Consider the following 25,480-nt stretch of genomic DNA (forward strand, 5'->3'; position numbering starts at 1 on the left):
ATCTGTAATATAGGTTAAGATACCTAAAGAATCTATTAAAATCTGGACAGAAAAAGCGTAGTCAACATCAAGAGTCTTACAATTGATTAAATGTAAATTGGCCCTTTTTGAGTCGGGGGTTAAAAACTAGTATACTGCTTTTATCATCTTGACTATGTGGCCACCGCACCCCGTCATGTCAGCAAACAGACATTAACAAACGGCTGCGATCTGCAGTGTCAATTGCAATCTGATTTATAGCTCCGATAGACCCCAAGGTCCCAACTCGATCACGAGAAACACTGATTGATCATGAGCTCTTTACTGACAAAATTGCAAACAAGCAGCCACGCCTGAATTCACGGGAGCGGTTGGCGGAACTAAGACAATTTAAGGGTTAAGTTATTGGAACAAGTAAGTAAGTACATACTTTAAACCTAACGAGCGCGTTGTAGCTCGTGGCCGGTCGAACAGATAGATTTGGTAATAACCAAATTTAGTAATAATCTATCTAATGACTAATAAGTCATTGCAATTTTGATATAGATAAATATTTTGAGGTTTACTGATTAAACTTGTCAATTAAAAAAAAAATAACAATACAATTATAACTTAAGATTAGCTTAAGGTTAAGTCTAGTTAAATAGTGACCCCCCCCCCCCCCCCTTAACTTATTTGAAAAAATGATTAGCTTAGTAATGCCCAGCGATTGATAATAAACATAGATGAACTAGCTCTGCAAAATGACCCCACGCACATTGTGCCGAAGCGGGCGGGGCGTCAACTTTGTGCCGCGGAGTTTGAGTTAGTTCGCAAATGGCGGCCCGTTGCCACAGTAAGAAGTATTAAAATTATATCTTTAATAAAAGAAATATGCCTTATTGTGCGGATAAATGATGTGCTAGTCGTTCCAAAAAACACTGGAAAAAATATGGGATTACCTTTCACGTATATTTTAGCTAGGATCATATTATTTTGATTTCTCTTCATGAAAACAGGTTTGAGGTTTTATATGGGGATGATGTTATGCATTTTATACAATCGTTGATATTAAGAAACTTTAATTTTAAATTTGTTCAGGTCGTCGTTTTAATAATTTAAATTCGAGATAGTAAATACGAATCAGTAAAATCAATATCTGAGGATCCGAGTGGGCCAACATTATGATTCCGAGGTCAGATTGGGTAAAGACAAAATGCAGACGAAAGAAAAAATGCAGAAATCCAAGATGGCGAGTGATTTTTTTCATGTTTGACATAAAATTCGTTATAAAGGTCCTCTCGGATCCTCAATTTCGATTCTCATCTTGATTGGATGAAAAATTCTGAAATGCCTGCGGCATTTTTTTTTTAATTTTGATTTCACATTCATAATAAAAGGCCTCTCAGATCCTCACATATCGGTTTTCATCTTGATCAGAGCAAAATTTAAAAATCCCAAATGCCAGCTGTTTTTTTTTCCATTTAAAACGTTCTATATCGCATGAAACCGTCTGCTTAGAGTTGGTTTCCATTGTCATGTATTTTCAAGTGTCAACGCTACAGCCAATCACAGCGCCTTATTTTGTAATACACCAATCGTAATTTGGGTGGTTAAAATTGATTAATCATGGTCAAACGATGTTTGGTCGGAGAAAACAAGACCTAAACTTTGACGAGTTGCAATTGGTTCGTTATGAGTACTGCGTGTTTTAATAGTGGGGCCACTTTTACGCTGATATTTTGTTTGACGTTAGTCTTCCATGTTTTTTCCGTTCGCTAGTAATGCCTAACATATGCCCAGTCAATTAGAAAAGACCTTAGGCAGTTTTCAATATCATAAAAATAAACGAATAGAATATATGACTTACCTTACCTATGTTTAAACAATTAGCAAAAAAACGGAGTGACATAAGTTTAAGAATTGAATAGCCCGGAAGCATTGTAATATAAAAGAATAACCTAGGCTGTAACATAGCGACTGACCGTATCAACATATTCAGAATAAACATGCATTGGTACCTACTTGTAAAGTTATGAATGCATACAAAATGGACCACCGGCGTGCAGCCGCTCGCATTGCATCCACTTGAGATGGCCACTGCATTCGCTTACTCGGCCAAGAGATACCATTACACTTCCGACTCGCTCCTGGCGTGTACACACATTACATGATAATATAAGAAATCTATATTATTTTGTAGCTGAACAAACCCGAACCCTATAACGAAGTGCGTTAAATAACCACCAAAAATGTAATTAGAATGATCATTTATAAAGTAATATATTCTATTGATAATTATATCCGACGCAAATTTCCAGGGCTAATGTGTATGTGCTGTGTTTACAATTTTACATCTAATCAGTATAATTACCTGCGTGAGCAAGAGAAATCTCGTGCTATTCTTCTTAGTTCAGAGATTAAAGAGCCATAGCCTATGTTGTAACACAAACATCCACAAGTTACTACTTTCTATAAATGAAGACAACAGTTAGAAATCAATACCCACTACAAGCTGTTGGAAAAGAAAATATGGAGAGGAAACACGTAACCGATAAGTGAATATCGAAAACCGGCAAATGATTTAGTTGGTGCCGGTCACATGCCTTGTGGAAAAACTTCATTTTATAGCTTAATAACATAATCCACACAGAAGCTTTATTGAACAACATACTTGCCGCAACGATCAAAATATCAGAACCAGTATTTGAAGTTATTATTTACCGGGCCTACGGGTATGAGGTTATTAAATATTATTTAGAAGGTTTAAAAATTACTTGACTAGCCGTTTTTACTAATATTTATTCTTGTTATTTATGTACAAAATTACCTGTATGTCAATTTCATTTAAGTACGTGTACAAGATCCGGCTCCTTGGACCGTAATTATAGGGACCGCGTGCGCCTTGGACGGTCTGCCATCTTGTGTCCTGAATCGGAACCATAAACGTGTACATTTACACGTCACGTGTTTTCTTGTGCATAGTAGGTTCTGCCATCTTGTAGGCTACATCGGAACAATAAACATCACATTTACGCCTCGCGCCAAAAATCTGACGGCTCCAGTGCTGCCTCCTATAGTTCATGCACGCTTCCCTAATTTCCCTATACCTAGCTTATTCGTTTGCTAGCCGTTTGTTATCTTGCTAATCTCTACTGGAAAAGCTGCATGACATAGGTTGGTAGAATTTTAAACTAGTGGTGTGTGAAACTCAAACGCCGAATTAGTTACTAGCAAAGTAAAAAAAAAAAATGATTTTATACTTTCATATTGACACGGCCAAATAGCTTCCGCTATCGACAGTTTATAGACAATGCATTTCTCCATATATCTCATAAAATACGTATCTCCATAGTTTAGGACAAGCACACGAAGCGATAAGAAATTTCTCCGCATGTATTGACATGCAAATTAGTTGGCGAAAGGTTCGTGACTTATCAATAGTTCTGCAATTTCTTATGTTCTAAATAGATTTCGCTTTCAGAACTGTACATCTGAGGTAGATACATAATGGTTTAAATATATTTTACCCAGGTATTGGCTGTTGTATTTATAAATGTTGTTATGTATTTTTCATGTCACTATATGATGTTACTATAAATGTTGTATTGACTTGTAAAAGAGCCCTTGAGGCCTACATGTGAAATAAATTTTTGAATTTTGAATTAAAGATAGCTAAGAACCACCGCAAGAACACTCGCTTCCATGTAAACAAAACCGCATCAAAATCGGTCCATTTCTTTGAGAGCTACAATGACACCAACAGACAGACAGACGTTGGCATCAACCATAAAACACCTCTCTTTTTGCGTAGGGGGTTTATAAAATGAGACTAAAGCAAAACAAACAATATAGTAGCAACACCAGTTGACTTGCCATAACAATCACTTTTTTAAAACAAGGTATTATTTTAAAATTCTTGTGTTAAACTAGTTTTATTCAAAAGAAAAGAAATAGGAAGCATTAACATGAATAAACCAAAATGTAGATAGTCTCAGAAAACAACATAAAATGTGTTTTCAAGGCGGTTGGCCAAAATTTCAAGTTGGCGGATTGTGATCTGATTAAAATATGTTTATGATTGATCTGCCGAAATGTCAAGTAAGTACCTCTTAACACAACATTGATGTACAATTATTGATGAAATACGTAGTAGTTTTATCTAATTTATCTATAGTACAGTTTTAAGGTTGTTTCTTCTTTTAAATTATGACCTCCATCAAATCTATGATGATTTTGCCAATGTCAAGTTCATTATTTAGTAGTAACTTTGAAAGTGTGCTCGTAGAGCATGACGTTGTTCGGTAGTTGCTTTTAGTAAAGAGATAGCTGTACCCCTAGTGTAACTAAATTCGATTTTGAAACGTGACGTACGCGTTTGCGTTTAGTCTCATTTTGTATGGGTTTTTGAACAGCGCGCCAAGCGGGACGTTTTGGAAAGTCAAAAATCTCATACAAAATGACACTTAACGCAAACGCGTTCGTCACGTTATGATGTCGATCAAAGTTACACTAGGGGTACAGACTTTACTAAAAGCCACGATGGACTGACTGGTGTTGATTAAAACATGGTTAAACGCGTTTCAAGATTAGTTTTTCATTAGCTGCACACTTCCACGTTAGTTTACTGCATAATAATAATAAGTTATCAATATTACACTTTAAACAACATTAATGAGTAAAACACAAAAAAATATTCTCGAGACGTCTTCGCCATCTTGAATCTCAACGACAACCTCTTTAAGGTTACTTAAAAATATCCGTTATATATAAATGTCAAATAACAAATGTAAAGGACTCACTAATCCGGCTTAACGAAATGGATGTATGTGTTGCCTGTTGAAACTCAGTGGCGCCCTCAATTCGCTATGTGCACGACTGTCACGCAATCTAGCATCCGCAAATCTAGGGGAAAACGTCAATTCACTACACTTATAAAACTACTCCAAAACAAAAAACTACTGAATGGATTTTCATACTACTTTCAGTGATTCTTGAAGAAGGTTTAGGTAAAGCCCGACAAGAAATATATGATCATTGTCAAGAGGGCGCTGTTATTCTCATGTATAGGTTGACAGTTCAATTTAGTATGCAAAATTTAGTTCCAGTAAAATTCCGCAATATGCCGCGTGATCATATATTACTGGTCAGGCTTTATATAGTTAACTTGTTAAGGTTTTGTGTAAATTGGTTGAAATATAACGATGTTGTCGGAAAAAATCACGCTGGCTTAATCGAAAACGCTGCCTAATCCGTTTGAGCTATAACAATACAATGTATGGTGGGGTTGTCTCCCTTTCATGGGTCTACAAAAAAGTCCGCGAAGTTGAATGTCTATCTTTTAAGGATAACTTACTATACTCATTCTTAACTTCTAGAAAAAGATCACATAATATGTGGCATTTGCATTGACTATTTACACGGATACAGTATTAATAACTATCAAATTAAATACGTTAGTTATATTAAGCATTTCATACAATTTAAATGAATATTTCAGGAGTAATCGTAAATTAAAGTTTTAATTTGAGCCATATAACTTGTAAGAAATGTTAAAGACGCTATCCGCAGTTAGTTCTAATTTTTACCACCTTATGCGCTGGGATCGCTTTACTTACCCTCACCCTCACCATCACCATGCACTTCGCACGTAGTCAATAAATACGATAACTGCATTATCAAATCAACTTTCATCTCCATCAGGCACTAGGATTTAAGAGGCTTGCCTACAAATTATAATTACAAGAATTGAATTAAATAAATAAATATACAAATGTGTAAGTACATATTTAACATAATTTAAATGAAAACCTGTACTCGTTATCTTCTTTCAAAAGGATAACCATTTCTGAATAGGAAGTGTATTCCAAATCAGTTCAACAGCTCCAGCGCAACCTTTTGATTAAGGCTGACATTGTTTAGGTTTTATTTGGCAACTTGTTTCTTACGCACGCTTCGTATACTTTGCATAAATACGTACTTCGTTATGCAACCTGTACCGAGCTTTTGTAACTGACGAATAGACATTGTGACGGATGAGCCTTATATTCAATAAACACGACCTACGCTGATTCCAAGATCATTATCGCCTATAATAGTCGCAAGTGGGCGACTGTTGCATACAATATCATAACAATGTTCGCAGCTGCCTACGGACACTATATATAATATATAAATGCGTCAATAAAATAATAAAAATAATAGAAGGTCTACAGTTAGATCGCACAAGCAGACAATGAATACAGTTGGCATGCCATTGGGAGAATAAAGGAGTAAGTTCTCAAGAAGTTGGAAGAGGTGAGACGTTGTTGCGCTTAAGGCTCGCGTTCATTAAGGAACCAATAAACCGCAAGTAACATATAACATAGCAGCCGCAGGCAATGAGAATGCCAAGATCGATGACAGCGCTTTCATCTAATCCCTAATTAAGTCGCGAGTTATTGCGATATACACAGATACGGATCGCAAAGCGCTATAAGCGCTATGCGATAGTATAATGCAATCAGCTTTGACTATTACATACGGAAGCGGTGAGCGATGTGCGCTGAGTGATTGACGAAAGACCCTTCCTCTAGTGTGGGCGATCACCGATAACGTCCAAGCAGCGGTCGAAAGATTGATTCACCGCTGTTTTATATCGGCGCGCACGTCTCAGATACACGGGCGATTAGGCCGGGGCGCACGCGCCGCGAGCCACGCGCATCATCGCAACAACAATAAATCTCAGACTCTCCACGTCGACATGTCCAGTTAAGAAGAAATTGGACACTCAATTTAAATTACAGCACACCTATCACTTTTTAGTAGCAAGACGACACATTTTCTTTTTATAAGGGACCACACACTTATGCCGCTGGCGCTAAATTATTCTGGATGCATTTGGTATTAAAAAAAAAAGTCTTGCAACACAAACAAAGCCGTTTCTAATTCGCGTATTAAAGCATTGTGGCAGAAGTAGAGTGCTGGTAGGTTGTAGTGGCGTGAGGTCGTTAGTTTGACTTGCTATGCCTTACATTGTTTCGTTGTACAATAATCTCCGCGTCGTGTGTTCGTCATTTGCATGATGTCTCGGAGTCCGACCACGTCGGGAACCTTCCTCCACCTTTTCACTCATTACAAGTCAATATGCTAATCGGCTCTCCGCATTAACTGTTCATAAAACACTGACTAATTGTTTAAGCTACTGATTTCCAAGACAATCAATGTCTGGTTGGAACTTGGGACAACGGGATGTACTTTCGATATAATTACCGGTCAGTCGTCTTACTAGTAAGTTGGCGAACGTATCGGTCAGCTGGTTAAAACCACCCACGCCAACACGACACTTGATGCTTGTGCAACTTTTCTGATCCCGCTATAGAGCAATGCATTGGAATTTATTATTACTTATTCGTAAAGCAATGGATCCATCCATTACCATAAAAATATGTTAAGCTTATATGGGCAAAGCCAGGCGCGGGTGCACTGTAAATCGATTTGGATTTGTGAATGAGTTGAGAAATGTAGTGGAGTGGAACAATAGGGAAGGGATGGATCGCCACCCAGGCATCAGATGATTAGATCGTGGCTTCCCTGTGGAGTCCGTTGCAGTGCTTTCGTATCAACAGCTAGATATTACGCCGCTTATCGCCCGCGCTTGCACAATCGATTCATTAGCAAAGATAGGTATTATGAGGGTCAACCACCCGATCGTATTCTTGAGACTCGATTCGCCAATGAAACAAAGATAAACTTGCTTACAAATTCTTCAAATTTTACGAAATAAAGTATTCAATTCAAAATTGTTAATGCTTAAACATAAAATGCATTTAGATATAGAGATATGAGCTGTTTGATGGCATAGTACGAGCTGTGATACGGGACAGTAACCCAGTGACAAATCGCCGCCGGTGCAACCCATCGGCCAGGCTCATTGGAGCGAATCCAAACTCTTTAATCTTGTGTATTGTATTATTGATAATCTGTTTTAACAGTTACACGACTGTTTCTGTATAAAAGGGCAAAGGTACACTCAATTGATTTAGATAATTGATAATTTTCTTCTATGTATTTATAACTGTATAGCTTTAAATCAATTGTAAAACCATCAAAGTTACTAAAATAGGTACATATCATATAAGTACTTGGAACGCGCAAAGCGGTCAAGGAATATAACATGTAACTAGCAAATACATGTAGTTTTGCATGAAAAATTATTGGCAAATGAATGGTCAAATAACTATGAATAATTTATTAAATGTATTTACGTCATATGCATGTATATAGAAAATAATATTATTGTGAAGAAAATAAATATACTTAATTTGAATACATATGTATAAATAAATAAATATTATAGGACATTATTACACAAATTGACTAAGTCCCACAGTAAGCTCAATAAGGCTTGTGTTGAGGGTATAATTTAAATATTTATAAATACTTAAATACATAGAAAACACCCATGACTCGGGAACATATATCCATGCTCATCACACGAATAAATGCCCTTACCAGGATTTCAACCCGGGACCATCAGCTTCGTAGGCAGGGTCATTACCCACTAGGCCAAGCCGGTCGTCATAAAGCTATATTTACATCAAAATAATTACATGTAACCTATGGGATCTTCTAGGAATGAAAGGTTCTTTTTAAATCTAGACGCTTGCTAGTCCGGTGTAGTGTGTAGTCTACTGCGCGACAAAACTGCACTTTAAGCACTTTAGCTTCTGAGAACATGTAATCAATGACGGATGCATAAATGCTACTAGGCGGTGCTACTACAATTTAATAGCTTGAACTTTGTGTTTTGTAGATACTCCGATTTTCTATGCACCAATGTTTACCGCTCCTGCTAGTGCCTTTCAAAGTGTTAGATAGGACCCTGCAGTTGGCTAGACCAGTAGCAGTGGTGAGTTTGTACTCCATCCATACGACCGTCATGCCCTCCTCTACCAACGATTCCCTGTTATCTTGACTAAACCAGTGACCCACCTGGGATTTATGAACCTTTTTGCCATGAGTGGCCACGTGTTCTCGGAGCAGTGTGCTCCAAGCTTCATTGTCCAGTTTGACAATGCCGCTAAGCACAGGATACATATATTGTGATTTGTGATAGCGCACGTAGGACCCGCTGTCTTCACCGAAGACTGCAATGTAAGCAGTTTAGCACTTCTGCGAATCGTGTTGCATATACTGCACTCCCCGAATGACGTTATGCTAATGTCATGCGTCTATAAATGACCGGTATACATTACAAGCCGGCATTTCATTGAATCCGGATTTATGTTGTAGATATCGTCGACGTTTTTATGTCTTGATTTACTACGTACTTATTAGTTATTAATGAGTGTTTACTTAAAGTTTATTATTTTCAGTCTTCATTTAAATTATAACAGCAAACTTATAAAAATTAATAAAATTACTCAACTATTTAGTTAGCCGTGGTATTTATCCTACATCCGTCCCGGTAAATTCGTTATCCATAATCGGTATTTGGTATCGGTTCTTATTACTTAAATGCATGCAGTTACGAAGTGTGATATTTCCGAAACTTACTTTTAACTAGTTTTTGAGACTGGTGCGCGTTGTTTCCCGCTCTTATTAGGTATCGCCGATGTACCATTAGCGCGATTACAAATTATAAGATTTAAGCTTATGTGTTAAGGTTTTTTATGTGTGAAAAATCCATGCATTCGCACCTGGCTACGGTGTAAAATTATTATATCGAGCAACCGTATAAATGACGACCTATTAAGGATATTAGTATTATTAGTAAACATACCTAATGTAATCATTACAATAAGACTTTCAATAATTAAGTCAAACAAAGGGATCCGCAAAAAATGTCACCGAGCTTACAATCAAAGCTGTTGTTAAGCAAAAACTCATTTCGCGAGCATACTAAAATAAGCGATTATATCATGATCATGAATAATAGAGGGATGATTACGTCCTGCATTAGCAATCTAGTGCATCAAATTTCTATAAGAAACTACCTACTGTATGTTATTTTATGATTTATTTTTAATTTCATATTAATTTAAATTGTATTTTTTTATTTAATGCATGTTAGTTATTAGATGAAATGTTTTTGATACTGGGATACCCTCCTACAATTTAGGAGAGACTTAAATCTTCTCGGGTCAGAGGTGTAGATTTATTTGACGTTCATAAGCGCATTGAAATATGCGTACTTTATCTTCTCAACATTATGATTTATGACCATGACCTATTTGTATAGTACTTGAACTAGGTACGAACGAGGCTTATTGAGAAATATTGCCTTTATTGCACACCTACATAGTGGATGACGGCTGGCTGTAGTGTGTGAAGAGAAGATATTCAAGATTTTCCGATTCAAAACCAGAAAGTTCTATATCTATCATATAACCATAGGTCCGCATTCTCAAATGTGATAAGGTTCGTTACAACTCACAAAGTAGAAACAATACCAAATAGCACAACTCACTTAGATTGAGGAAACCAAATCTGAGTAGCGCGAATTCCCCAAAATAATTCGACGTCATAAACAGGTCACAATTACACAGAAACATTATTGACAAGCAACTCAGAACCCACTGGTCGGATATGTAGTTCATTCCGCAAGCACGTCGGGCCTGTGGCTGCCGAGGCACTGTGGTTTATGAGCGTTCCACTTTGCACTAAAATTGGCAGCGAAATTATATGGGTTCATAGGTATCGAAGGCGAAATGAACTGCCATATGCCATGTGTATTGTTCGGATTATTCCGCAGGGTTTCTAAAAGACAAACTACAGTTAAGGACAGTTTTTCGCGTGGTGCATGGTTTTTCGTCGCTATTCTTTGTAACCGACTTCAAAACGGAGGAAGTTCTCATTTCGTTTTTATTATTATTGTTTTCTATAGCTATATTAGTGTTCTCCGTATAGCACGAGGGTCAAAAGAATCAAAAAGTTCTTAGAAATAGGGTCAAAAACAAATGAAAATATTTTATTTTGAACTATTGTACAAAATTTCCTTTTTTTCTCTATACAATTAATGTGTTGTTATTTTTATTTTTTATTCCGTCTAATAAAGATTTTTGCATAATTGTCGAATGACTTCGCTACAACACTCGTCACCACGTTATCGTCATCAAAATGAGTTCCATGGATGTTGTTCGTAGATTTTGATAAAAAATGGAAATTCCTTACTTAGTAATCAACTATGCGCTTATTCGGAATGATCACTGCTTGTGCCTGTCCTAGTATTACCTTATTATACTTATATTAGATTTGATTTGAATAATGTCTTATGAAATAAGCAACACATGTTGGTTAGAAACGACTGTTCGAACACCATCGTTTCATAAAACATATATGTGATTCTACTGATTATATGGCATTCTCGAAAGTACTACGGTATGGTTGGATACTCCATAGCCGCACTTCGTTCCTTGTCCATTTGAATGTTGCCGTTGAACGCGCATAACGTGCTTTTCATTATAGATTCCGCGATGCGTCGGATGTGAGAGCGGTGTTCAATGAATCCGCGACAGGGCAGGCCCTTCACATTATTATACAATATATTCTAGCTACGGCACGGATTAACATAGTAGACACTAGGTATAAACAGAGCAGATACGGTAAAACATCTGATAAGGATAGCCATCATTACGTAATAGTACATTACTATAAAGGCCGGGAAACGGAAGGGTTGCAGGCAAAGTAGATATACTATTTTTTTCATTGCAAAGTTTGTAAAAATCACTATACAAATCTCGACCGAAGGCGGGGTTCCCGCTGTTTATCCCTCTATCTATAGTAATGTGCTATATACCACTTTATTACTTGCAACTCTTGCAGGAGGAGTCGTATTCACATTTTCAATATAAATTCCAACACGAGGGTGTTTTTTCGACATTTGTATCGCACTATTGACATGTAAATGGCATTTTTTCGTCATTCTATGGCAGTATCAAAATTGTTATGGCACTATTTATTATTTTTGTGGCATTTGTAAGACGCAGATGACATTAGTATGGCACCTTTCCGACATTTGTTTGGCACTGTGTTGACATAAGTAGGTATGCCACATTCGACATTTGTATGGTGGAAGTAGCAGTACAAATGTTGCCAATGCCATACAAATGTCGACAAAAATGTTTTTTTACCGTCTATTATTATGTACCCGATTCATTTATTTATTAATCACAATATTCTTATACCATATTGACTGCTGTTATTCCCTTCAAGTGGCGGCCCACCGCTCACGGGTCGATGCGAAATCCAGTACACTGTCGGCCACCAGAATTGCCGTATTTAGTGGCAAAAGTGAACGCTTTGAAGTATATTCACGCTCTTCTAGCGCCCTAAGTAGGTAGCAAGTTAGACAAGGATAACATAATGCAAGAAAAACAATAACGCTTAGTATAAAATTTGTTGGTAAGAACCGTTCATCCGGGAGCGACCGCCCAGTCCGAGTTCTATCTTGATTTTGAAGAGGTTGTTTTGTAAATTATATAATTAAATCGTAGGTTCTTTTTTATAACGTAACCTTAGACGTTTAAGCCTTACTTAGAAAATTAAATAGCAATTACCTCCAATAATAACTTTGTTTTGTGGTGGTAGTCATCTTTAACAAGGAAACTGTAAAACTGTCGCTGTTGCTGGGTTCGATTAGGTGTGGAGAAATGTATAAATATTACAATCATTTGGCTGTTCTATTCGAATAGCGCATTTAATGCTGATTTTAGCGATATATGCTTCAATATATACTTTTATACATAGATAAACTAAAATAGTTGAATTTGTAACATTCTCTAAATCCGCGCTGACCACCCAAGGGGCCGCCGCCACTTGAAGAGATAAGGAGACACATTTTTATGTCAATTGTATATCGATAAATAAGAGCGCATACAAATGTCATAGTAACCGTGCCACAAAATACATCATTCAAGAAAATTAACTGTTCTTCGATCAAAAATACCGTCATTGCGTCCACTACTGTTAGAGATCGAAGGTCAAGTAATGTGCTATTGCTATAGGTAATTAAGATGTAATGGTAGATCAATAAACAAACCAGATTTAGGGAGGTATCCTTGAGTCATAACAAAATCAGTGCCACGCGGGACAACCACAAAAAGGCTTTCCTGCTTTTAATAAATAACGCATTATTTTATAAATAAGTAGATCGATTCTCTAAATAATTATCTACATAAAGATTGATAAAACGTTGCCTACATCCAAACTTATTAATTTTTTTGCCGAGCCAAATCGCACCTGGGACACGCGAAATAGCAGTAGATTTCGCCGTTTTTAGAGTTTGAAAAAAAACAATGAAGTTATTATACCTATAGCAATACTGTTCATTCAATGTATTTAGAATTATAGCCTAGGGACAGCAATAATGCCCATTTGAAAATTGACCCCCACGTGACTGCGTGACGTATTTAAGACAACCGGGTATTTTGGGAGAATTGGGAGTCTCATATATCGGCAAGTAATCGTTCGTTGTAATAAGGATTGGTCTAGTGTTTTATCGATAACCGCTGTTTGTCGAGTGACGACTAGGAACAGGTTTGCGCGTCCACGGCGCTAGCGGTCAAAGACAAGACGGCGGCGCGCTAAGGCCACCACAAAATGCACCGCAGGAACTCGGTAAACTGTCTACCGGAGAGTCTTTACCGCAGAATATATATACTACTATTAAAGCCCGGTGCTTTTATAGGCACTACGTGCGTTTGAGAATTGTAAATGTGTTATTATTATTATTTATAATTCAGAATCGATGGACGATTATCTTTTAAAGAAAGCGCGACGTTTCTCGTATTGGGATTAGAAAATCACGCGTTGCTGTTTCACAATCTAGTCTAGACATCTAGTGAGAGCCCAGCTAATGATGAGATCTGAACCTAAGATATCCTAGACTCCGGAAGCATTACCAGAAATCTTTTTTGGATTTATTGAAACGTAACCTTCGGCATATCTCGCAGTGGCACTTCTTCGAATTCAAATTGAATCTTGACTTGCCAGAGATGTCGCAAACTTCCAGTTCGTTCCATAGAGTTAAGATATTGACAGAGAGAATCTGACTTATGACAAACTGTAACACTGCTATGGCGGACGGTTGAAAGAGTGCGTGTAGGCGAGTGATACCAGGCTAACGCTCCGTAGCGAACGAAACACAACTGTCATTGTCGCATTAATAATGGAAGATTGATAAAGAGAGATGTCTACGATACGCTATGGATAGGGTTTGAGATCCGGATATCCGGATATCCGAAATATCCAGATATCCGTCAAATATAAGATCCGGATCCAACGACTCTTAGGATCCGGATATTTCGGATATTACGGATCCGTTAAATATGGTCATGGACCTATAGCAGAAACAATTTTCGAATGAAATTTATGAATGATTTCATACCATTTTGTCATTTAAAATTATTATTTACAATTATTTAATCAATTCAAATATGATAGCACATCAATTATGACAGGTACATCACGTCACGCAATAACATCATAAAATAAATGCGAATTTTGCTTGATCTTAACAGTAGTAACAGTAACAGTTTTTAAAACTAGCTATCTGGATACCTCCTGACAGCAATAACGGTAATTTTCGACAAAAAATCTATAACGTCGGATATGAACATCCAACAAAAACTTAACGGTAATAAATATTGAATTATCTTCCTTACGTATTTATATTACATTTTTAGTTTCCGAGATACAGAAAGTGCATAATCGGTCGGGTAAAGGTCCGATTACATGAGTTTCCTTATTTTCTTAAGCATAAAGCATTATTTTCACATCCGTCTTTTTCCGTTGCCTCTAACGTTAGCCCAACCCAGTATGCCTAGCAAACAGTTGGTTGGGTATAAAAACAGATAGTACCCGTACATTATTTTATAGACTCTATAAACATGTACGATAATTATCGTACGCCTGGAAACACTGGGAGAGAGTGCAAAAAGTATTCTTACGGTTCCTCTATAATATAGAGGATACATGTGCGATAATTTTGGCTCCGGTACGATGTACGTTCCAAAGAGCATTATAGTACGATGATTTCAGCCCTTGGATGGCGCCACCTAAAAAGTCTAGTATTTGAAGCAAAATATGACGCTTTCCCTCAGAAATAGGCTGATATGAGCCCCTTTTGGGTGTTCGGATCCTTGGTGTAAGACAAAAATGTTGAAATTTCCTGTAAACCGTTTGGATCTATCTAAAAAAGACACAAATTCATTCATTAGTTTTATGATTTGTGCGCAATTTAGAAGAAAAGTGTGCTTCCTTTGATTATATATACAGGGTGATTCATGAGACGTGAGCAGGACTAAGCCTACACAATCAGTAAATGTTAATGAACCGTTCATCATCATATTTAAGTAAAACAATCTCGCTTTATTTCTGTTATTTAACTTTTTGGGAAGGACAAATTTAATAATCTACAATCATGGACACCCTACAACACTTAATTAAGAAAGATAAAACCTCTTTAACCGTTACGACAGCAGTTTGATTATGAAGAAAACAAAATGTCACACTTGGGTGAGATACGATTTTTCAAAAGTAACCAGACTCCGATGACATTCAATTTGTCACTTGTTATGGATAAAACAAATAGGATGACCATACATGGCGTAAATAAATTATAACATTTTTTTTTTAACGTCTAACGTCTCCTGAATCACCCTGTATATAGGAATTTAAGCTTAATTTGCAGGAATTTTTTGGGGTACTGCCTTTTTGATAGGCGTATGATACTTTTTTCAAAGATACGATAATTTTGACACTCAAATACGATAATTCTCTTCCATTCACCCGGCAATACTGCTCTCTCTAGAAGCAAGACATAAGATGCCTCATAAGGGTTCCAAACAATGAAGGCGGAATCGCGTAATCTTTACTTCTCGCGTACTTGTGTCATGAAAATCCCTAGATTTCCTGATTACAAACCCTAACCTTTTGTAGCAGACACGCGTCAATGTTAGCATATGGTCATGAAAGTTGAGGTGGGAGTCAAGGACCACGTCTAGTGCGACACGCATTATGTAATTTCATCAAACCGGTATATAAAAGATTAATACATGCTTGACAAATTTGTCGTTTAAGAAGTAAATGTAACTTTTAGTCCATTTACATATGATTTTGTGAGTATAACTTACTTTTTATATATAAAAATAGTCCCTTTTTCGGCAAATCCGTTTAGAACGTAACCATTTTTTTATCCGTATTATCCGGATCCGTAAAATTTTAATATCCGAAATATCCGGATCCGAAAAATTGGCGGATATTGCAAACCCTAGCTATGGAGCGTTAACGATTGGCATGTTGGCTACTCGGGCAGGTATCATAAATTCTCCCCGATTGTGGAATAATTTTAGTAAAAAAAAAACAGTAAATATTATACACAAACAGTATTGAAAATGCGAAATGTTGCATAATTATTTTATTAATAGTTATTTACAATACAAGTGTGGAAAGTAGGAAATTCGCAACGAGTGGTGATAAATTAAATGCGACCAAATGGAGTTTGCTAAATCGACGCGTGTTGCGAATTACCTATTCACTCTGTTTTTGCAATCACATTATTTAGCCCTAAAAAGTTTTCCTCCGTTAATTTTAGTACCAGTAACTTTGTATCGCTTAGCACTCGTGTACTAATTATGAATCTACTGATGTCTATTTTATTGAAATCCGCTAAATAGTTTAGGCGCTAGAAGAAAAAAAATATGATTTAATATTCGGAGTCCTCTCAAGGCGGTTGGTTTAATTTTTCTGTAATAAAACAAGTGTAAGTAAGTTGTGAAGGGTAAGAGGAATCTACCGATACGTCATTTAAAAAATCCGTCCAGTATCCTAAGCTACAGGGTGTACTGAATCATCAGCACTTAAACCCATGACCCTTCTTTCTGGTTAAGTCGCAGTCGAGTAAAATATTAATATTGGGGTAGATCACGTACAAATGTATAGTTAAAAGTGGAATTCATATTGTCCCCTGGAAGTGTACATACATACATACATATAATCACGCCTATTTCCCGAAGGGGTAGGCAGAGACCACGGATATCCACTTGCTACGATCCTGACATACCTCTTTCGCTTCCTTCAATTTCATGACATTCCTCATACACGCTCGTCGGTTTAGGGTGCTCTTGACCTGGCCTTTCTTCAGGATTTCCCTTTGATCAGAGAAAGTTCGCCGAGGTCTACCCCTTCCAGCTCCCTCTTCTACTTCTCCCTTATACACTCTCTTTGTTAACCTTCTTTCACTCATTCTTTCCACGTGTCCAAACCATCTCAACATACCTTTCTCAATTTTTGTCACTACATCTTCGTTCAGTCCACACTTTTCCCTTATCACACTGTTCCTAATTCTATCTTGTAATTTTACACCACACACACTTCTCAACGCTCTCATTTCCACTGCATTCACTTGACTCTGATGTTTCTTCTGCATACCCAACTTTCGCTACCATACATAAGTGTAGGCACCAACACCCCTCTATGCATAGCCAACCGTGCTTTTTGCGACACATTCTGGCTGCTCATAAAAGCGTTGAGTGCCCCATTCACACGATTTCCAGCATTCACTCTCCTTTCAATGTCTTCATCATGTTTACCGTCCCTATAGTGAACAAGGTTCCCAGTTTCCCAGATACACAAACTCTTTCACTTGTTCAACTCTTTCTTCACCAATCAAAACTTTACAGTTTGTTATACTTTCTCCCTTTTCAAATACCATTACTTTCGTCTTGCTCACATATATTTTCATTCCTTTCCTTTCAAAAGATCTATGCATTCTAGTTACCATCTCCTGCAATTCTTCACCCGATGACGCCAGCAATACCAGGTCATCAGCGTAAAGAAGACATTTGACGAGTAAAGTGTATAAGCGTTAAACTTAGATTCAGCAAGTATTTTCTATAACAAGATGTATTTTTTCCGCAAAGTAATCCAGGACTTTTTTGTGTAGAATTTAATAAGCTTTAATGTTGCCTTACACTATATTTTCATAAAGAATGTAGATTTAGAGTAAAACGCGAATTTCTCCTGGATGGTACACATTTTCCAAGATGGCTGCGATTCCTCGATGTTCCCAAATGTCAAATGGTGTGGGCATGAAAAGGGGGCCTTAAATTTATATACATACCAAATTTCATGACTGTTCTAGAGATTTCGAGGTTGGTCTTAATCCGATTGTGCTAAACGGGAGAGCACAATAGCAACGGTGACGCGCGATTTTTTAAATATGAGGTTTTGGTAAAGCTGCATTTGCACATGGTGATACTTTTGTCTGCTACCATTGAGCAGTCACGTACGTCCGCTAAGCTGTGCGATTACGCTAATAGCGATTTTTTGGGAATTCCGATTAGAATTAGCAATGTAGATGTAGAAAGAAAAAAATTGAGATGCAAAAAAGCATTTGTAAATAATAAATAACTAAAAATTTTATATTTTTGTTGTTCAATTATTTTCGGACATATTTCACCGGAAACGCTAAACATACGTACAGTACCTATTTATATGTATAATTGCAATATTGCAATGACTATACGCCTACAGGGTTATGGGCTTGGATTATAATTGAATTCTATCTTCACACGACGTAGCGGCGATTATAAAACTCGACGTGCCTTCCTCGGACAAAAATGTAAATCAGGGGCTGTATTCAGAAACACACTTCAATATCGCAAGTAAACAAGAAACGCTTGCTTCGTAAGGAGGACGAAGACAGTGCCAAGAGAAATGCTTGAAAGAAAGGCTTGTAGCTCAAGGTGCAACCAGATATTATATACTCCTACACTATAGTAGTGCACCCGTTGACTTTGGGTGCACTACTATAGTGTAGGAGTATTTAAAAAAAAAGGGTACAAAAAATAAACCGGGCTATAGGGTTGAGTTGCAAGTGGACTGGTAATGGGGACTATGGAGGATACTATGGCACCTGCCCCGACCATATGTTTTTAAAAACACGACAAAATGAGCAGGTGGTGACTCGCCAACACACATATGGGTCCCCGAAATCGGCCGCTCGCAGCTCGGAGCGACAAGGGGACAACATTGCTTGAGCGGCTCAGGGTGTGCAGAGGTGTGCGTTGCTTTCTACTCAGTCTTATGCATATTTCACTTCCACCCTCAGAGCATAAAGCTCTGATACCCCACTCTGGACGGCCGGTAAAGGCAAGCCAGAGGCGAGAATCCTGCGGCCCCTGCTCAGTGTTCAGTCCAGCCGACCAATCAAGGCAAGTCGGAGAGAGGGGCCTGACCGACTCTCGGGGGGTATGGGACCCAAGGGACGTCACTTCCTATTCAGCTCGCCACAAGCTGCCCTGGGGGCTTATTATTATTATTATTTGGAGCCTGTCGTGTCCCACAGCTGGGCCAAGGCCTGGCCCAATTTCTCCACTGATCTCTATCCAGTGCTGTATCTGCTGGCCACCAGATATATTCAATAGTGATTTCCAGTGTCGATATTCATAAACGTCTGTCAACTTCTGTTATTTTAACGTTTGCATTTTTAGCCATTTACTTATACTTTAATTTTGACCTTGTTTTAACAGATTGCTAATTTTCTATCCATTGACTAGATCCCTACTAATATGTATTAAAATTGTGAAAGTTACTAGGTCTATTACCTTTTCAATCTTAAACTCCCTGAACTCCCGGGGAAGGACATATGATAATTTTTGTCACGGAAATCATCATTCTACGCAGACGAAACAGAAGCTGGTTGTGTACCTATTAAGTAGGTACGCTGAGCCTCTTTACACACGCGACCAATACAATATTGATATCATTTTGGTCATAAAATGCACATTTGAGAATAAGGTCCCATTCAGTGGTTTAATACGCAGAACCATAGCTACTTTAACCCACCACTAAATTATTACTCGTCTAACAAGACATCCATTTAAATATCAATGTTTATGGGTGTATTTTTAATCGAAAATAGTTTTAATTTATGTATGATTTGATAGCTATAAATTTATGTACTTAGGTACGTATAAAAAATTGCAATCATTAATATTTATTCATATAACAATAACGGGATTTTCAAATAAATATTTAGTGTCCGACCGAAACATGTTTTTTTGCCGAAACCTAAACCGAACCCGAATCTTTGTAGACTTGGAAAAATGACATAAACTGCTTTTATACACATATTAATTAACACTTTCGGTGCCGGGTGGGCGGGCCTTCCAGTACAAAATGAACACATAAGTGTTCCTGTGTCCCCTCATTAGAGGGATTCTGTTTTCTAAACCAATTAATTTCTGTATACACAAATTAGTATGCTAATATCAACTACTTACCCTAATACTCCTACCCCACTATACTTGTCCTACTTCCCCAACTAGTGATCTCTGTTACATACTTTAGTTTCAAAGTTTCATATGAGTACGAAGTGCCGTTTCGTAAGTTTATTCGCCGAAACCGAAACTACGGCCGAAGCATGATTTTTGTCCGAATCTGGCTGAAAGCGAATCTTCAATTGGACACTATAAATAACGCATGTCCTCTAATGCTCACTGTACTCAAGTCATTAGTTAGGTACCTATAGCTCGACCACTGAAAATACTATGTAGGAAAAATAACCTTGATTTTTATTTCCTGCTTTTTGCACCGTACCTACATTTTTTTAGATAGTCAATATGTAAATAACGAGTAGCACGGTAGCATAGCCATCATACTTTTAACAGGGCAAGTACTTCCACACACCTATCGAGACTACAACGATGGAGTTAGGAGTAAAATGCATAATGGGTGTTTTTGTTACATTGTCTCTTGAATGTTTTCTTGATGGTTTTTAGAATAGACCACGACGTAATACATATGTGTAGGTATTTAAGTTATATTGCTATAAAGGACATGTCATATATATCTATTATGAAACTTGTAAAACTTTCTGTACAATCAATCTCTGTACTCGTACACTTGATTATGAGACGAGGGACTTGTTAAATGCCAAGTAGGAATGTGCGATGTCATTACTCTTTAATCCCTGAACTAATTGCTTCTATATCATATCGCGGCGAGCAGAGGCGTATTTAAAAATTTGGCGCCCCGAGCCAATTAGATTCGCCGCCCCATTAAGTGATCAATAATCACCAAGTATGTTTTAATTTTACTAATAATAGCAAATGTTTTAATTTTAATAATTACTTTAAGCTTAGCTTAGGTTATATTAATATTATGTACCTACATTAAGAAAGAGCGGATTCTCCTGATACGGGTATACATATACCTAGTTGGTTACTAAATTCTGTTACTGCAATAATCTTTATCTACATAAAATATACGAACGAAAGTTGAATAAACTATATATTAAAATGAAGTACACAAGAATGGTACACAATCAGGAATTACATATGACAATATCATTCAAAATGGCGTCCTCTGGCCTTGACACAGGCCCTCAAACGACGAGGCCAGTCATCAATAGCGGCACGCACGATTGTCATGTCTAATTCCGTCACTGTCTTAACTATGGCCCGCTTGAGGGAGTCAAGATTTGTGTGAGGTTTAGCGCAGGCTTTCTCCTCAATAACCTGCCATATGGCATAATCCAGGGAGTTAAGGTCCGGGTTGGAGGACGGCCAGTCTTCGTGTGCAAAAAAGTCAATGTTGTTCCTTCGAAACCAGGCTTGAGTTGTTTTTGCCTTATGTGCAGGAGCCGAGTCCTGTTGAAAAACCCATGGCTGGTTTTGAAATAGGGTGTGGCTTAAGGGCTTCACTATTGGTTCAAGAACGGTTTCCTGGTAAACTTTGGCCCCAGTTTTCACACCTTTTTCACAGAAATGAACCTGTTTTAGCCCTGAGTATGACACACCCTGCCAAATCATCATATAAGAGGGTTGATGGCCTCAATAGCACGCGACTTCTCTCTAGCCTCATAGTCTTTAATCGTCCATTAAGCAAATTACCTTTTTGTCTGCGGTCAGCGTGTAGTCCAAGGTCTTCATTGATAACTTTTTTTAGGGAGCTTCTCTTCACAGACATCTGTATTGCCAACAACTTTTGCTTCCGGACAGGGTTTCTTGCAATTCTCGCCTTCACTGCCTTTAATAGAGCTGGGGTCCGAACGGTGCGCGGTCTTCCAGACCTCTTGCGGTCATCGAAGCTCTGAGTACTATTGTGTCTATTAATTATGCGATAAACAAATTGTTTGTTGATTTTTAGGTTTTCAAGCAACTTCAAAATCATGTTTGGCGGGTTCCCACATTTGTGCAACGCAATTACTGCGATACGATTCTCTTTTAGGCCCCAATTCATTATAGAGACGACGAGATAAGCGTTATGTGTGGTATATAATTATAGCTCACAAATCCACCATATTATGTTATTTATTATTTTTCCGTAGCATTTGTTTTAACGGAAATAAAGAGGTTGCAAATCGAGTAACAGAACTTAGTAACCAACTAGGTACTTACAAGGAGATCCAATACTTCAATGAGGGATGTCTCTCAGTATGGCTTCCGCGGGGGTTGTTCGACTGGAGATCTTGTGGTGCATGCTCCTCATCTTTGGAGCGAGGCAATCGAAAGGCACGGTGAAGCCCTTGCGGTATCTCTCGATGTCTTCAAAACATTCGACCGGGTCTGGCACGCAAGTTTGGTGAGCAAGCTTCCAGCATATGGGATACCGGACGGCCTGTGCAAGTGGATTGAGAATTTCCTGAGCGTTCCAGTCCCATCCGGGTGTTGTTAGATGGCTACACATCTGAACAATGGGCGATCAATGCCGGTGTTCCTCAGGGCTCTGTTCTGTCCGCGACCTTATTTCTGCTGCATATCAATGACATGCTAGTCCCAGATACTTTTGGGTATGCCGATGACAGCACTGTCGTGGGCAGATATCTCTCCAACGCTCGGGCCAAGAAAGAGGAGGTCCAATCTTGTCGACAGGCTATGGTAGACCGTCTGAATTTGTCACTTGAGGCAGTATCCGATTGGGGCGACGCAAACCTGGTCAAATTCAACGCTACCAAAACGCAGACGTGTCTGTTCTCTGCTAAACGGAGTCCTTTCGACCTGACTCCGACTTTCCGGGATGTATCCGTACCGATATCCAACCAACTTCAGCTACTTGGCATAAGTATCTCGTCTAACCTGAGCTTTGGGGCGTATATTGAATCTCTGGCTAAATCTGCAGCTAGACGATTAGGCGTCCTTTCTAAGGTCAAGCGGTACTTCACACCGGGGCAGCTTCTTAAGCTTTACATAGCTCAAGTTCGGTCGTGTATGGAGTATTGCAGCGAACTTTGGGATGGGTCCGCCAAGTATCACCTAGCCGCCTTAGATTCAATAGACAAACGCGCTAGGAAGCTTATTGGAGATGCGAGATTGGTAGAGGCTAGACTGCAGAGCCTAGAACACCCTAGAAAGGTAGCGGTATTCTACAGGATACATTTCGGGGAGTGTGCGATGGGATTACATAATCTAATCCCCCTCATCTCCGTTCTGCCACCGTGGGACTAGATGCGGACTTGCGTTTCACCCTTACGTCGTTACTCTGCCGCTGATTCGCACTAAACGCTACGCATCCAGCTTTATCATGCGAACGGCTAAGGAGTGGAATTCACTTCCTGCAAATCTATTCCCAGGCCAGTATAATTTGGATCTTTTTAAATCGAGAGTGAATAGACATCTTTTAGGTAAGCATGTTCCATCCTAGACTGCATCGGCACTTACCATCAGGTGATATTGTGGTCAAATGCTTACCTTTTTCTAATAAAAAAAAGGGGGAGACCGGTGAAACAAATTATTGTTGATTTTGGATTTCATATAATGAAATTAAAAAGACAACGTCCTACACCTTATTATGTAGAAAAGGAGGTAAAATTTAGTTTTTTTTTTTTTGGTCACTGCACCGAACTTGACTTTCACTTTATTTTTTTGTAAGTTTTAACCAAAAAAAGTAATCGATGAGTTTTTAGAAGCGATTTTCATATTATTAGCTTTTGTGCATCTATTGTTTAAATATTTTAAAGTGCGTTTTAGACTTATCTGCTTCTTGAATTTGAGCAGGGCTCTTGTCGGTGCAGCTTGATGAAGTTGTCTCCACCTTGGTCGATCCGAAGCCAGCCCTTTTACTTATGTTCGTGATTTTTTTACATTGAGTGAAAGTCGATGAAGTCACTAGAAAAAATCCTCAAGATTGCTAAATACATTTTTGCCAACCGTATTGTGAATATTGTGAACTCAAAAAGCGGTACGATTTCTCATAATCTCCGCTCTCTGAACCTACGGCACCTTAAGAATTATAAAAGTTAATCGTAAATATGAAATCTTTAATTGCGAAATGCTTAAAAAGCTTCAAACATAGGCAAATTCCCTTTTAAACAAACTTTATCAAATAAATCTGCCATCAGCAAGTTATTTGGGACTTGGAATAATTTTGAATAACAAATCGGAGCTTTCCAATAGCTCGTGTTAACGAAGTTATAGTTGTATTTTTATTTCGATTTATAAGGGTCTTTGCGCATTATAAAAAGTTGAACAAAGTGAGAATCTCATTAAATAAGCAATCTAGGAGAACAAACATGTTAATCAAAGCGATAGTGGGGCCCTGTCCCAGCCCTTCTTTCCGTTCATTGCAGACAACTAGGCGCTGTCGAGAAATCTATTTATTTGTTACAGTCTACTTTTGCGGAATCATGATTTTGATTTGATTCATGACTGATTTATCAGTTCAAGATTACTAAGATCATTGTTGAAAAATGTTATTGGAAATTACTTCTACAAGTAACTCAGTAGTTGGACGTGTGGGAAAAACACCTATCACATTTATTATGTAAATCCACACACTGTATTTTATTATGTAGTTTGTAATAACGACTAAAGTACTAGTTACGACTTACGATTGAATGAATTAATAAATATACTTTAGCACTTAGGCTAAGTTGCATTTTGGGTCATTGCGCCAGGTTTTGTATCATTTACAATGCATCGGGTAAATTAGGTAATTTTGGAGAAGTATGTACACGGTACACCCCAAGTGCTGTTCAAGACGTTATAAGATCTGAGGCGTATTTATTTACACCAGTACTCTTCTTCTATCAAAGGTGTTACATGCGCGTTGCCGATCCTTATCATATACGACATGAACACACATTTTTTAAGCTTTGGATTCTAACCATATTTCAGAATACGTATTGAATACTTAAACAATTCTGTCACATACTGAGTAGGCCTAGACAATAAGGTAAATATAATAGGCGATTTAGTTAGTGCGAGGATCCTTGGCCGGTTTACCTAACAACCTCTTTATTGCGTGTGTACGTGTTTAACGTTCTACAAACATATCGTGTGTCAGGCGTTCAGCGTAGAGTTTCGCAGCTAACATAGTATCTCACAAAACTGCAACTTGCAATCCGGATCCGAAATGTATAAAATTACCCGGATCTAGATCCGGATCCACGGATCTTCCCATACATTTCAGATTCGTCATGCAAATCCTACACCCAGGTATTAGTTATTAATGGAAAGAACCAGAAGTCGAGATGTCATGTAAGTGTGATGTACCTCCGACGCAGAATTAGAAAAACTCGACTCAGTTTTATGAAACT

General features: G+C 37.9%; 1 protein-coding gene across 2 annotated transcripts in view; it reads right to left on the bottom strand.

Annotated features, from left to right (window-relative positions):
• LOC133519730 (Golgi-associated PDZ and coiled-coil motif-containing protein-like) overlaps window positions 1-25,480 on the bottom strand; it is a 102,291-nt gene that overhangs the window by 22,424 nt on the left and 54,387 nt on the right. The window contains exon 1 of one of the 2 annotated variants that reach the window (XM_061853791.1): window positions 5,577-9,153. The exons of the other annotated variant lie outside the window; for it this stretch is intronic. Within the exon in view, the coding sequence (XP_061709775.1) occupies window positions 5,577-5,597 (21 nt within the window). The 5' untranslated portion in view covers window positions 5,598-9,153. Of the gene's footprint in view, window positions 1-5,576; window positions 9,154-25,480 lie in introns of those variants that run through there. 2 annotated transcript variants of the gene reach the window in all.

This window comes from Cydia pomonella, chromosome 7 (assembly GCF_033807575.1).
Source record: "Cydia pomonella isolate Wapato2018A chromosome 7, ilCydPomo1, whole genome shotgun sequence".
Lineage (NCBI taxonomy): Eukaryota > Metazoa > Arthropoda > Insecta > Lepidoptera > Tortricidae > Cydia > Cydia pomonella.